At 36.1% G+C, this 16522-nt stretch overlaps 1 protein-coding gene across 6 annotated transcripts in view; it reads right to left on the bottom strand.

Annotated features, from left to right (window-relative positions):
• ITSN2 (intersectin 2) overlaps window positions 1-16522 on the bottom strand; it is a 132922-nt gene that overhangs the window by 92218 nt on the left and 24182 nt on the right. For 4 of the 6 annotated variants that reach the window (XM_072938107.1, XM_072938109.1, XM_072938108.1 and 1 more), the window contains exon 2: window positions 12354-12417. In XM_072938107.1, the coding sequence (XP_072794208.1) occupies window positions 12354-12384 (31 nt within the window). In that variant the 5' untranslated portion in view covers window positions 12385-12417. Of the gene's footprint in view, window positions 1-12353; window positions 12418-15695; window positions 15730-16522 lie in introns of those variants that run through there. The other 2 variants (XM_072938110.1, XM_031684816.2) reach the window with 2 other exon arrangements.

The following is a 16522-nucleotide window of genomic DNA, read 5'->3' as shown; positions in this document are numbered from 1 at the left end:
TATTCCCATTCTCAAGGAACTCTTACTCTAGAAAATGACTACCAGCATTTACAATGTTAATCTGTGAAGCATCCTAACCAGAAATATATACAAAAAGCTGCTTTAATACTGAACTAGAACCGTCAAGGTCGAGCTAACAGGAAAGGTAAGACTAAGACAGACACCTGAAGCTTGGCTTGAATTTTGCCATGTGAAGAGGTGGGATAAGGTCATTTCACACAAAAAGGGCTTAGCATGAGAAGTCACATTGAAGATGCTGTAACTGCACTGAGTGGACCAACAGCTAAAGCATCATATGAGTGTGAGAAAGTGGTTAAGAAATAGGAAGGAGGAATTAACTGTACAGGGTCTTAAATACTATCCTCATCTTACCTTTACCCTGGAAGTTACAGAGTGCCATCTGGTACTTTTTAAAACAACTTTCTTATTTAGAATATTTTTAGATTTACAGGAAAGCTGCAAAGATAGTACAGGGTTTCTATATATCTTTCATCCAATTTCCACTGTGTTAATTTACATAACCAAAGTACATGTGTCAAAACACATATATTAATGCTAGTATACTACTACTGGCTAAACTAAATAACCCCACCAGCAGGGTTAGCTGGTATATCCCAACAAAAATTAGACTCTGAGTATTAGAGACAGTTTCAATTTTTATTACTGAAGATTCTGCCCATTGGAGCCTTTAGCAAACCCTCTACCTGGTCTGAATGCTTGACCTATGCAGGCCTAGTGACTCTCTGGCCTGACAGTCCCAGTTTGGGGTGAGTCAACTTGAATTCTACAACTAGCAAGGTGAGAAGGACCCCCAAAGCTTGTCAAATGGAAATGGTATATTTAAGAACACAAGACAGCCTGGCTCCATCAGCATCTTAGCTTTCCATGAAAAATTAGCAGCTATTTCTCTGAGGGGAAACTTTATTCCTACTCCACCATCTGAAGCAAAGTTACTGGATCAATGAGGTTCCCTAAAATGCCTCGGCCTGGTTCACTAATGGTTCACAGAAGCCGAAGCTGATGGTGTCCACTGGGCTGCCATGACTGTTCAGCTTCAGATCTACGCACAGCCACAAGGATAAACAGTCATTCTCTTTACTGGGCAGAACTCAGATTCTTGGGCTATTGCCAATGGTCCAGCTGTTTGGTCTGCCACTTGGAAAATTACAACTGACAGATTAAAGACATCCTCTTTGGGGCTGAAAACTGAAAACAAATTTTAATTGCTAACTGAATGGTCTGGGTCACTTATATAACTAGCCATGTCAAGGGCTCATTCTCTGATTTGGACTGAAATCAAGTTGCTGATTAAGTCTGACTCTATGTTTCTGATGCCACTGCACATCAGACGTATGATTCCTCTTTAGGGAAGTCTCATTACACAAGGCATTGCCACCTTTTGGCTCTTGACAGACTGACTACATCGAGCTTTTGATCTCCCTCTTGGGCTGTTGGTGCCCAACTGTTGACACTTTTTCAGGTTACCAGTCAGCCCATGATGTCCACACTGTTGTGGTCCTTGCAACTAATCTGTGTCATGCTTTTGGCTTTCCCCACTATTTGCCCTCTGACACTGATGTATCATTTATCATAAAAGCTGTTCACAACAGTGCACTTCTGATGCCTAACTCTACTTTCACCATCTCCTCCTGTTTCACACCTCCTTAAAGTAAGACAACTTGGCCACTCAATGTGCTGTCCCCACAAAAGGGATCATCATCACCTCCCAGTTGTTTCCTGGTTAATCATCGGGACTAAAGGGGTTGGAGTCACAGGGGTATAGAAGTTTTCATGCGAAAATTCAGGATTCTACCCCAACCATCCCTGGACATGACACATCTTTGTTTCTCCTAAAAGCAACTGTGGGCATCCTTCAGGTGGCAGCTCAGCTAAAAATGAACCCAGAGGATCCAAAGTTAATTTTGGTTAGGGTTTACGAAAATGTCCCTGTCCCTCTTGCACTTAACCTTATGGATCACCAGAAAACAGTGAAGTCAGAGCTATATGGGACATTCAGATCTTGTGGCAGTGGAGAGCAACAAGCAGGCATCTGAGGAGAAGCATCTTAGACCCTGAAAGGTATGGGAGTGGAAGAAGCATTAATGAACTTTTCTCTTTCAGAACGGGGCCTGGAGTCTTCCCGAAGGAAAACGCCCTGGTGTGGCCCTCCTAAACTGCTGGAAGCACCTTAAATTTACGTAACTGCTGAGCCTGCCATCCCCCAACAAATGGCTTGGACCACTATTTGATCCCGATCCACACTCATCTTAGGCAGGCCCTGTGCAGCTGAGTCCCAGGCATACGTATTTCTCTGTTCTGCCCCTCCACTCTGGGGCATACAAACCCTCCTTGTAGCTGTGGTTGGTTTTGGGAAGCACTTTCTTGCTGCTCCCTCAGTAGTAGTAGGAGTTAACACCTCTGCTTAGTATTGGCATAATCATAGGCACAAGGTTTCCTTCCCCTCCCTCAGAGGCAGAGAGGTTTTCCTTCTACCCCAGCAGCAGCGTGTCTCTGCCTGTGTCCTTGGGGTGAGTCTTTGCTGACTCTCTCAGTGGCTTAAGGTTTTTACTTAATAAGAAAAAAGGATGCAGGGAAATGCATGGTATTTCATACCCGTCTCCCTAGAGCTGCCTGAAACACTGAGGGGGGGTTCTTGCTGGTCTCTCATACAGCCCCCAGTCTTTCTCATCAGCCCACAGGAAACAGCCTGTGAGTAAGTATGAAATCCCCTTGTGTCTGTGGCCTCCAGTTATTCCATATCGACTTGCTGGCCCTCACTTGTCTTTTGGTAGTTCATTAAAATTTTATCTGATTTCTGTAACAAATGCCCTACTGTTCTTAGAGTACTGTCTGCATCCGTAAAGTCTGAGGTTAAATTCTGTGGAAAACTGCTCCAACTGCATTGGTGGAGTCACAGAAATTCTCCAATTTGCCACCAGTTCCAAGTTCCACTCTGCATTCCAGTCCTCTTTACTCTAGAGCTCTACGGAAAACATCAGTCCACTTATTTACCAGACATGACCTTCCTATGCCTATGCTGAATTCTATCTAATCTGCTGCATGATTTCTAGAAACTCTTCAAAGTTTCTTGTACACTGATGGTGCCTTTCTACTTTCTAAAGCTACCTCAGATTTTCTTTAAAAAATGTCTTTTTTGATCATTTAAGTGAGATCTAGGAAGGGAAAGGACAAAAACTTAAATTTAAATCATTATCTTGAAACAAGACTTAGTATTGAGTTATGAGTGCACATTTCAACAGGAACAACAAAGCAGCTCCAGAGAAAAGGGTGATATGAGAGGGCTAGAAATATTCTATGAGGCAGTTAAGGAACTAAAGATAGTAAGCCTGAAAAATCAAAGATTAAAGAACACATAGTAGCAACTTTAAGTGTTTTTACAATGTTACATAGAATAGGAAGTGGTTATTTGCCTTCCCTACAGGAATTAGGAACAGGACCACGATGCTATATGAGAGGGAATCAACCATACTGGAAATTACTTTCATTACCAGAGGTGTATAACAGAGAATGGCTTACTAAACCTGAAAATGTCTGAGGGTCTCTCAAGCCATGGCAAACAATGACTTGATGATCCTTTCCATTTGCTCTGAACATGAGACCCAGTCTCAACTTCCCACTACCCCCAAATACACATTCACCCTCTGCCTTCCACAGCTAAACAAGCATAAAGGAGCGAGTAGAGGTTCTGCTCCTGTGTGCTAACCAGTTTGGTGACTTGAGCAGGTCTTCAACCTTCCTCACCCTTACCTAGGAGTTGTAAGAATGGTGTATGTAAAGGAGCTTTCAAAAGTATAATGCATGTCACAGGCAATACTTGACTAGTCAATGTCCTTCCTATACCAGAGGTTTCCAACTCCTGGCTGAATCATCTGGTGAGCTTTAGGGGGAAAAAAGCTATTCCAGCAGACCAATTAAATTAGAATCTCTGGGGGTTTAGGCATAAGCTTCATAATTTTTAAAAAGCTCTCCAGGTGATCCTTTTATGCAGCCAGAGTTGCACACTGCCTCCTCTTCTTCCTATCCCTCCACAGAAGATTCTGTTCCACCTCTACCCTTCCAGCCAGCAAACAGTGTTGTCCAAAGGCAACACCTGGTAGCTGTCAAAATGAATTAATTATGTGGTCTCTTTCTCCTAAGCAAGACACATATATCCCTCAATTCTATCCTGTCAAAAGATGCGTTAATCTCATCTTACTTTTTGTCATAGAGATAAAAAGATCTTTTTTTAACCCCCTTTACCCTACCACTCTCTCAACTTTTAACCAGCTATCTCAGAAAAACAACCTTCTCTATCATTTATCTTTAAAGCCTAATAACATTAGCAGAGTAATAGTACCTGGTAGAAGAAGCAACTACTATTTACTGAGTATTACCTTATGCCAGCAACCATGATAAGTATGTTAATATTACCACATTTAATTTTTACAACAGTTCCATGAGCTACATTTATATATATTATTGATGAAAAAAACAAAGCTAGGGAGGTTAAATAACGTGCCTAACACCATACAGCTGATTTAATTTGTAGCTAAATTTTTTTTTTGTAGTTTAGAGTATAACTCCAAAGTTTCTGCTCTTAACTATACACCACATTGCTTCCCTGATTACTTTGATATTTATTTTAGTTTAGCAGTGTTATTTTTGTCATTTAAAAATAAGCAACAAAATGTAAAGGAGATATATCTAAATTGATATTTGAATATTAAAATATGGGTCTCTTTTACATGTCAAAGTAACCAAATGTTCCCTTGGGACAATGTATCTTAAAAAAATTTTGTGAACACTGATTATATAACAAATAGGTGGAAAATGGTAATTGGGACACTACTATAAATTTATTTAATATTCAATAAGAAAGAAAATAATACAAAACAAAAACCAAGGCTAACAAGAATGCTGGTAGTATATCCCTACCTCAGAAAAGTAAATCCTTACAAATCCCATATATATATATAACATTCTTTTTCTCATCTTGTGACCTGTGTTCCCTTTACCTGGACTGTCATATCACCCTCTTCCATTTCAAACTTTATCTTTCAAGGTCTAGGGCAAGTGTCATTTCCTCCAGGAGGTTCCTGACACCGGCAGGTCAAATTAATTGCTTCCTCCTCTAGATTCTCAAGAGACTTCTCCATGCTTCTGTAGAGCACTTAGAAAGGTTCTGTAATTGTTTTCTATCCATCTGCTTTACCAGATCATGAGCCCTTGGAGGACAAGAGCTTTGTGTTTATCTTTCAATTTGTGGAACTGGCAGAGTACCCAGCACAGAGCAAACACTTAAAATATAACTGAGGAATAAACATCTGAAAAAATTAGAGGGAGCAGAGACAAAGCAGAGAGGCAAGATGGGGACTTGGAGGAACACAAAACTCAGTTATAAATCTTTTTGTTGTCTAACCTTCACATATAGCTATATCAGCCCTGTGAGGAGGTCTTTAAAGTTCATTCAACATGGCTAATAATCATCTGTACTTCACTTCTGACTACCTTTTCAGTTTACTCTGCTTCTACCAATAAGAAATCAAATATGTTTAGGTATGTAAACTCACACAAATTTGCTGCCTATAGTCCACAAAAATCTGCCTTACAAAGTTGTTTCCAGGAATGCTTATCATTGAAATATAGGTGCTCGCTATAATTTTAAACACTAGATGGATTTGATTTAACAAATATTTCTTAGCCTTAAATGACTGGATGTTTAAAAAAAAAACTATAAACATCCTCTCTTAAAGACAAGTTTTAAGATTAGAGTTAAAAATAAAGAAACAGATGTACTGAAGAACTAAAGACTTTAAATAGCTAAACCTACACACCTTTTAAATAAAGAAATACCATACACATAGTAAAAAACCTACGTGGCTTATTAGTTTATTATAAAATAAAAAAATTAACCAGTCATGATTCCTGTGACCGGGAAGGCAAGTAGTGGGCTACAGAACTGATTTAATACTGTATGACTTTGGAAAAATGACGATGATGCTGAAAAATAATGGCAACAACAAAGGATGTCAAAGACGTAAGCAACTCACCTTCATTGAGCCCTATCTGTCAGGGACTTTCTAGGCAGTAACTCACCGACTCCCACCACTACCCCACACATTAGGTGCTACTATTACCCCCATTTTACAGATGAGGAAACCAAAACCCATGGTGGTGAAGTAACTTGTTCAAGGTGGCAACTAACAAGTGGCAAAGCTGAGATTAGAACCTAGGTAGCCTGAACTCTATGGTACACTGTCTCCCTCTGAACACAGATAAGATGCTCACGTTCTCTGTGTCTTGACTGTCACCTCCATAAACTAGGAATGTTATCTAACTCCACAGGGTTGTTGTAAAGATTACATATAATATGTAATTTATCTACACTAAAATAATACTAAGTATCATTTTCATCTATTAGATTGACAAAATAAGAATAGCTAACATTCAATGAAGCTTATCATGTGTCAGGTACTTTTCTAAGAGTTTTACATGTATTGTTTTAATTAAGTTTCACAAGAATTCCATGAGGTAACTACTGTTACTATCACTGTTTTTCAGAGGAGAAAACAGGCATGGAGAGACTAAATAATACACCCAAGGTAACAAAATCAGTAAATGTTAAAGGTAGGACTGGAATCCATACAGACTTTTAATTAAGAGCCTTAAACTATCTGCCTTGATGATAATTAAAAAGAAATAGATGTATATTGTCAGCTTATTTCAACAAAGATGTCAAAATAATTCAATGGGGGGAAAAACTGTCTTTTCAACAAACGGTGCTAAAAGAACTGGACATCCGTATAGAAAAAAAAAGAATCTCAAACTTGTACCACATACAAAAATTAACTCTAAATGGATCATATGTAATGTAAATAAAAGGGCTAAATTATGAAACTTCTTGAAGAAAAGAAAGAAGAAAATCTTTTTGATTTTGGATAAGGCAATGACTTTTCAGAACAAAACTGGCACAAACCATTAAAATTTTTAATAAGCTGAATTTCATTAAAACCTAAAACTTCTGGTCGCTTAAAGACTTAAGAAAATGAAAAGACAAGCTACAGACTAGGAGAAAACACTTGCAAAACATATTTGATAAAGGACATATATCTAGCATATATAAGGAACTACAGATTCAACTCAATAAGAAGACAATCCCTGCCTAAAAAAAAGGACAGAAGACCTGAATAGACAGACACATCAAAAATATACAGATGGCAAATAAGCATGTGACAAGATGTTGAATATCACTGATCATCAGGGAAACGCATATTAAAACCACAGTAAGGTATCACTACATGCCAATTAGAATGTCTGAAAAATTTTTTTAAAGACTGCTGGCAAAGACGCTGAGCAACTGAAACTCTCACACATTGCTGGTGGGAAGGCAAAGAGGTAATTTGGAAAACAGTTTGGCAACTTCTTATGAAGTTAAATATACCTTTACCATACAACCCAGAAATAAACTCTTGGGTATTCACTCAAAAGAAATACTTATTTCCAGATAAAAAAATTGGTCATCTGATGGCCACAGCAGCTTCAGACATTCTGTCTAAAGTTCCAAAAACCTGGAAGTCTAACTCAACTGACTTTTGCAGATGAATGGGTAAACAAACTGTGATACACAGTTATACAATGGGATAGTACTCAACAATAATAGAGAAAGACATACGAAACAACATGGATGGATAACAAAAGTATTCTCTTAACTAAAAGAAGCCACAAAGACACAAAAGGCTACTTATTATATATTTCATTTATATGACATTCTGGAAAGACAAAACTACTGGAACAGAAATCTGATTAGTGACTGCCAGTGGCTAAGATTAGGGTGAAGGGGAAAAGGGAACTTTTTAGGTGACAGAAATGCTCCATATATTCTTATTTACATGATTGTATATATTTGTAAAAAACTCATCAAATTGTATTAAAAAGGGTGAATTATACCTCAATAAACCCAACTTGAAACAAAACAAAAATATAAAGCACCTAACACATGCTTGTCACATGGAGCATACTCAATAAATTAGTTTCCTTACTCAACCCAAACCCAGGGAACAATATAATTAAGGAGAAGTCAGAGCAACAGAATCTTTCCCAGGCACTTCTCCTTATGATAAAGGTACTCTTGCCAGAAAATACTGAAAGTGAGGCTTTTTAGTCAGAAATCTTAAGACTATTTTAAGTCTGAACCGTCTGGTTGGGAAGGCTTGAGTTGCTCTAACATACAGCAGTGTACGTCCCCAGGCAGTGACAGACTGCTATCCTAAGACTACAGAGGACACTGTTATATCAGAAAGGATAGCTGTGTCAACATTTACCACTTTCTAACACTTTCTTATATACTACTATCTCCTCACCTTTCCTTAGCTACCTGTCTTCTCAGCCTATCTGAGAATGTTTACTGCTTAGTTCCTCATGACTCCAGCTAGCAATCTTGACACCTTTATATATATTCATTCAACAAACATTTATGGGGCACTGATGTGTACAAGGACTAGGGGTACCAAGACGAATAAAATGAACATTTAAAATGAGCTCACAGACTTTCTAATATTTAAGGGACTCCACTAGCCAAGAGAGTCATACACAACAATTATGATTAAGTATTATTATGATTAATGTTACTAATAGAATAAAAATGTTCTAAGGCATATATGAAGGAAAATTTTTTAAGTAGTATTCAAATAATCTTCAAATCTGGAGACTTCAAAAAAATGACCATATTAAAACATAAGATATTAAAAAAAATAAGATATTAACACACTAAGAATTTTACAGGAAGGAAAAGTTACATAGAAATAAGATGACTATGAAATACATGTAATTCAAAGCCAATTTTAAAGTTGTTGTTCCAATTCTGGCTTTCTTATTTAGAATATATACTATATACTAACAGAACCTTTTAAAGAGCCAAAAGCTTAAAATTTTGAACTGTAAGTAAAAAATCTCCCAATCTTAGTCTATATTTATCCATAAGCTTTACAGAAAGGCAGGAAAGCCAGATTTGGGGGTTGATTTTTAATATTGCCTTAAAAATCTAAAAACCTTTTACATTGTCTGATTACTTTAGAAATGTATTAAAATTTTACCCACTTCCCCAAAGTCATCATTCAATCAAGAATGTGATATTTTCATAAAGATTTCTGTTGCTTATTCTCATCTCATTTACTGGCTCTGTCAAACATGTTCTTATGGTTCATGTAGAAGGAAAAATACATATTTATAGAACATCCACTATATGCTAGATTCCATGTAGTAAGTGCAGTAAGTCTTGTCATCCCTATTTTACATATACAGATATGCATACATACACATATGTACATACACACACACAGAAATAAGTTCCACATGGTTAAGCTGCATAGCTGGGTAGTGGCAGAGCAGTATTCTAACATATAGCTCTGAACAGACATGACTCAGACAGGTTATATCCCACTTGTATGCTACAAAAATTAAATATCAGAAATAGTCTTCATTGGTGTATTTGTCCAGTTCAAAATAACAGTCAAATGACATATGTTAAGCCAGTACTAACTTAAATTTCTAAAATACAACTGGTATACTGGTCTAGATAGAACTAAAGCCTCAACTGGAGGTACCTGAATAATAAATGCTTGGGTTATTATAAACACAGTCCAACACTCAGCTGATTCTACAAGGTCCAGTGTTCAACATTTCTTACTTACACAATTGAAAAGAATAACGAGCTCTAAAATTCTAAAAAGGTAATAAAGCTCTAAAAATAAAAATGGTATTTTTTTCCTCCTAAAGCCACTAGCTGTTCCTATTCTTTCCCTCTCTTTCTTCTCACTTCCAGATTTTAGACAGAGCCACTGTCATGGGCTTCAGGAACTTCTTAGTCACTTAACTAGTCTTTAACTACCTCTAGATCCTGAGGCTTAAACAAGCTACATTACATTGCGATATCAACTGGTACCAACATGTATCTGAAGTCACCTCTTGCTTATCACTCATATTATTATGCCCTCCTTATTTACAATTTCACTTAATTTTTGAGAAGCAGAAAGCAAACCCACCATGATCAAAAAAGGTTTGGCAAGTATGATTTTGCTGGTATAGAAGAAATCAGAAATAAAATATTATAAGTGGTAAAAATACGATGCAATGATCTTTTTTAGTTCTGTTAAGAAGATAGGAAGTGAATCATCAAATAGACTAAGGAAAGAATATCTATCTGTTCAACAGAGCTTTCTAAGATGTACCTGCATTGTCCAGTACTATAGCCATTAGCCACATGTGGCTGTGAGCACCTGAAATGTGGCTGTGTGACTGAGAAACTCAATTTTTTTTTACTTAATTTTTATTAATTTAAATGAAATAGCCATAGGTAGCTACTGGCTACTATACTAGACAACATAGCTCTTCTGTAAGAACCACAAAAGTCTAAAAGTCTGTCTGTGGTTAGTCTCAGGATGATGAAGCAGACATGGCAAAACCTGAGGATTATGTCAGAGCATTTAGACAAACAGCCTGGTCTAGGGAGGGCACTTAGTTCCAGTAGTATTGTGCACTGAAAAAATTTAACACAATCTATAACTGAGAATTTACTACAGGAGCAAACACTGCTTCTGAAGGTTTCCTGTCATACATGGATGATTCTTTTAATAAGATCTTAAACCCTGAATTGAATTTAAATTAAATATATACAAGATTATCTTTAATCTTCCACTCTTTCATAAACTAAGTAGGAGGGTACCACAGTCTATATTAGCTAGCAATACTTCAGAAGTTTCAGACAATTACTATATTCCTATATACTACTAAATTAATTGTCCAACATTTTAGACAATTACTCAAGTAATCTTTTTTGTTACTGAACATTTTGTTTCCAACATTTTGTATATAATGCAATGAGCTACAAAGTGATATACAAATGTTTAGAGAATGGAAGAAACAAAATGAAAAAAGACCAGGCCTGTACTGATTTATTTTATGTTCATTTTGTTTATCAATCTGCTTAACATGTTGGTTGAAGTTTATAACTAAACTACATGTTTAAAGCAAATTCCCTTGTATAAGGCATAGAAATCCTCAAATTTGGATACAGCACATCGGTACTACAATTATTACCCTGATTCTAAACTTATATTTATCACTCATTATGGAAAAAAAAATACTTTACTTAAAAAAGTTTTCCCTGGCATCAAATAATCTTTATAATCTCACACCACTTCCATAATAGGAGCTATGCTTACATTAATCCTTAAATAAGAGTTCTGAAAAGGCAAAAAAACAAAACAACAAAACCCTTATCGCAAGTCCATCTTTAAATGGCAGAATCCTACCACTAACTAGAACTTATTTTTATTTTATGCAAATAATTCATTTTTCCAAAACTTTTGTAGATCTCACAAGATCAATCTGGAGTCTTAAAACTTTAGATATACAACATATATTTTCTTTAGTAACAATGTACTGTTTTGGCCCTATGACTGAGAACACGTTTTTTAAAAATGTAATTGATCAAATAATAGATGGTAATATTAACGCAATTCCTTTGTGAAGGTGGTGGAATTATTGGTGATTCTTTCCTCTTTTTTTCCCTCTTGTTCTTCAATATTGCAGTTTTCAATTCAAATATTAAAGAATTATTGACTGGACCCTCTATTTCCTTGTATTTATAATTAGTTAATAAAAGTCACCTCAAAATTAAGAACTCAGCATATCTGATTTCTTAAAAAAATCAAAAAATACAATGCATTTTCTCAATTCTAAGTGACATACACAGTAACTTCTTACCTACTAAGGATGGTTAATTTGTATTTGGGAAGTGAATTGGAACTAGAAGCAGAAAAAAACCTTAAAAATGTTTTACTGTTGAAATTGCCTCAACATTTTCCTTTAAAATGTTTCCTATTAAACAATTATGTATGTAGGCATACATGATCCTTCATAAAAGGGCAAACAAACTAATTTTATATGCATATTACTAAATGAATCTTTAGTGGTTTAATCAGTTTACAGTCAACGTATGCTGTCAAAAACACCTTTAATATTCTCCACCTTACAGCACCATGTTTTTTGTCCTCCAGTTTTATGCATCAAACACGATATACCTTTAGGTTCTCCTTAGCCATGCAAAGGCAAGCACACATGCCAGATGATACTGCAGTATATGCTTATATTTAGTCTCAGGATTTACTGCATAATATTCTAATAGAAAATATATGCAATGTTCTGAAATAAATTATCCAAATATTTTCAACAAGAATACTTTAAGTTTTGCATTTATAAGCTTAAGGAAAATATCTAAATGAATATTTTATAACCTCAACCACAAAAAAAATCCTATAACCTTTTTATCTTGCCACAAGCATAAAGCTGCTTACCATTCATAGCTGTGGGAAACTGAGCCATCATGGTCCTGAATTTTCCTTGCTAGCTCTCAGCCATCTGCAACATGAAAACATCGTGCCATTAATAATACAACAAGGGCAGATCACTGCTTAGTGTAGCCACTAAGCAGTGGGAATGTTTGACCCTTCAGCTCACATTTAAAACAGAAAACAATGAGCTTCTGCTAAACAGGCAGAATTTAAATTTGGGGAAGGCAGGAGATTTTGTTGGGTAATGGTGCTGCCTTTAAAGTAAAACCATTTAAAAAGAACAATCAAATATTTAACAGCAAATAATGAATAAGGAAACCTCTGGCATGAACCAATTTTACAGAAATTAATTTGGAAAAGAGGAGAGTTGTTATAACTAGGCAAGAATTTCAGAGAAATCAATTGTATAAATTAAGTGTACAATAACATGGAAATCCATAATATTCCTCTTCCTCAGAAAACCCCAAGCGAGAAAAATATCCAAAATAATGGTGGCGTAACTATTTAATCAATAAAACAAAAATATTTATTTAAACATAAGTGTGCTGAGCAAATATTCTGCACTAGGAAGAGAAGGGAATTTGGAAATGAAGAATTCTGGGTTCAAATTCCAACTCTGCTATTTTCCTAGCTGAGACTGTGGAATAGCTATTTAACCTTCTGAAGTCTCACATTTCTCACCTGTAAAAATACTTTGCAGGAGTTTTTTTTTTTAAAGTATTAAACATAATCCAGTGCACTGCCTGATATACAGTGAGTGTTTGATAAATGGCTTCCTGGATGTCCAGGAAAAAGAGTGTAATATAATTCTGAACCCTGAATTCAGTTATCTTATTATGAATAAATTTAAAAATAACAATTTGTTCCATGAATCTTGAGGGTAGCATCATTAGGGAGAGTGGAGTCCTAACAAACTTACAATAATGCACTTAATAATTAAAACCATGGATTATAACATTGCAGGAAACCACTACTATCTTAAAAACCATTTAGTAACTCATCTATTTACCCAAGTCATTTAAATACTAATATTTTTAGAAGACTGAGGAAAAACAAGCCATTTGAACAAGAAAGTATAAAGAGTGGAATGTATTACAGTGGAAGGTATTACCTGAGAAGCTGGCTGACTAGCTGCCAAGAAGTGTTACAAGGTACCATACCATAGTGAATGGGATGTGCTCAAAGAGAAAGATGACTGTCCCAGAATAACCACCAAAAGTGAGCTGTACTAACAGAAAACTGGTATGTAAATCCAGTATTAATTTACAATGAGAAATTCAATGGCTACGAGACAAACAAGAACTTTTCTTCCTACAAAGGAAACTATCACTAAATTTTGGCCAGATCTTTGTGTGGTGAGCAAAGGATGTTAACTGTGATTAGAATGTTTAACAGCATCAGGGATCGGCAGTCTGATACATCTACCTACACGACAGGGACAAGCAAGGACTGGGCAGTAGGGACAGGCAAACCTCCAACAGTGCTTTCAATGGCACTGTCAATTTTGCTCTTCTGACTCCCAGCTTTTCTGTATGTTACCACTGTATACCATCCTCCCGCCGTTCATAGTGCACATTCTTTCTTTATATGTTAGTTTCACTGCAACGGAACTTTAAACCCGTTACCACACTTGTACTTCACCTATCACTACACTCTCCTTGGGTAGGAGGAAATGTCACCCATGTACAAGTTGGTTTTCTTCACTCTTTTCCCAAAAAGTATTGTAAACTTCAGGTTGGAAACTGCTTACCATACAGAAAAATAATACTTAAACTGTGGTGGGATGGTCAAGAACTCCTAGAGGAGTTATAACTGTAATGTAAAGAACCTTGAACCTGTCTTTGAAAATGAGTTCTAAAAGGTTTAAAGGAGGTTCCTCAAAAACAAGAAAAATCTGAAACAACCTAGCCTACTACCTAAAGGAATTAGAAAAAGAACAAGCAAACCTAAAGTCAGCAGAAGGAAAGAAATAATAAAGATCAGAGAGGAAATAAATACAATAGAGATTTAAAAACAACAAGAAAAAAATCAATAAAACCAAGAGCTGGTTTTTTGAAAGAGTAAACAAAATTAACAAACCTCTGGCCAGGCTCACCAAGAAGAAACAAGAGAGGACTCAAAGAAACAAAATAAGAAATGAAAGGGGAGAAATAATAACCGATACCACAGATATACAAAAAACCATAAGAGAATACTATGAACAATTATATGCCAACAAATTGGACAACCTAGAAGAAATAGACAAGTTTCTAGAAATATAGAGTCTACCAAAACTGAATCAAGAACAAATAGATAATCTGAATAGACTAATCACTAGAAATGAAATAGAATCTGTAATTTACAAAAACACCCTGTAAACAGAAGTCCAGTTCGGGATGGCTTCACTCAGGAACTCTACCGACCATACAAAGAATAACTTCACCAAGCCACCATCACCATCACCCTGAAACCAAAACCAGACAAAGACACTACCGAAAAAGAAAACTACAGGCCAGTATCTTTGATGAATATAGATGCAAAAATTCTCAACAAAATATTAGCAAATCAAATCCAACAAACACATAAAAAAGGTCACACTGGATTCACACCTAGGTCACAAGGATGATTCAACATATGCAAATCAACTAATATGATACACCACATCAACAAGGGACAAGACAAAAACCACGTGATCATCTCAATAGATACAGAAAAAGCATCTGACAAAATTTAAAGTCCATTATGATAAAGGGATTTAAAGAGGGACACAGTCAGATTTTACTTCAGACAATCAGCTGTGAAGAAAAGGCCTGCAGCAGGAAGATCAGTTAGGGAACAGCTGAGAATATCTGGCACCTGATCTAGAACAATGGCAGCAGGAACGGAAAACAGGGGATGAACTGGAGAAACAATGAAGAGTTTAAAGCAGGTAGAACTCAGGGACTCTTTAGACATAAGGGATCACGGAGCAAAAAGAATCAAAGAGATGACTCCCAGAATTACAGTTTACGAGACTGAGTAAGGTGTAGTGTCATCAGCTAAAAACAGTGAACACAGAAGTCTCATCTATCAGGTTTTGACTGCAACTTCCTCAAATACAGAAATTCTACAAATAAGTACAACTCTTTTACTTCCCCAATTTTAAATTATCGTAACTAATGTTAAACCAAAATCTGCCAAATTCCTGCAAAGAAACTATTTACTTACAGACATGTAGTAGCAAGGGCCCCTATTTTACTAGGTCTCTGTAAGAGAATTTTTAAATGTGGGAAAAATCCTCTAAAAGCATTACCTACGTTGCATTTTAAAGCTGCATAAAAGCATGTGCATTACTAAAGAGAGTTTGAAGAAAAAGCAAGAACTTACAACAGACAAATAAGGAACAGGATCCCACAGTCACAAAGCCTTCATCAGTTAGATCTAGGTCTATCTAGGACCTCTGGCTAGTCATCACATATTCTGTGAATACAACAGAATGCCACATAACAGATGCTCAATAATTACACGTATAATCCTGGAATAAAACCAAAAAATCAATCACATAATATAAGAGTCAGGGAGGGAAAATCCCCTCAGGGAAGCTGAAGGCACTGGTATTACAGAACACTCCTCACCAGGTACAGGAGATATAGCTACCCATGCATGCAGGAACCACAGTACAACATGTATGTATGTAACATGCGATTGACTGTGGTAACATCTAAATATGGTGGCATAATTTATTGTAATCAATAGGCCTGTATAGCGTGCCATTTCATATCCATTACATTTATATCAATTCTCTCTGGCCTGTTGTAGAATTACCTCTTGCTTAACAATTCTACTACTCTAAAAACAAAACACAAAAAACAAACAAACAAAAACAATTCTATTAATCTATACTTAGAGAAATAATAACTGAAATTTTGAAAAATGCAAGATACATTTGACATTTTTGAAAAAATCAACAATTGTACTTTATGTAATAATAACAGTAATCATTTACTAAGTGCTTATTGTTAATGTATTTTATTATCATCTATCTGTCATACTTAGTATTCACTGAGAATCTAAAATGTTCCAGGTTCTATACAAGGAGCTTCACAGATAGGAACTTGTAGACTAGTCCACTTGGTGCCAGATACAGGTAGGTATCTTTGATAATACAAATAATCCTCTCAGTATCCCTGCAGGGCAGAAGATTTCACAAAATA

This window comes from Vicugna pacos, chromosome 15 (assembly GCF_048564905.1).
Source record: "Vicugna pacos chromosome 15, VicPac4, whole genome shotgun sequence".
Lineage (NCBI taxonomy): Eukaryota > Metazoa > Chordata > Mammalia > Artiodactyla > Camelidae > Vicugna > Vicugna pacos.
Note: the sequence above shows the minus strand (reverse complement) of the source record. Positions and strands in the feature narration are given on the sequence as shown.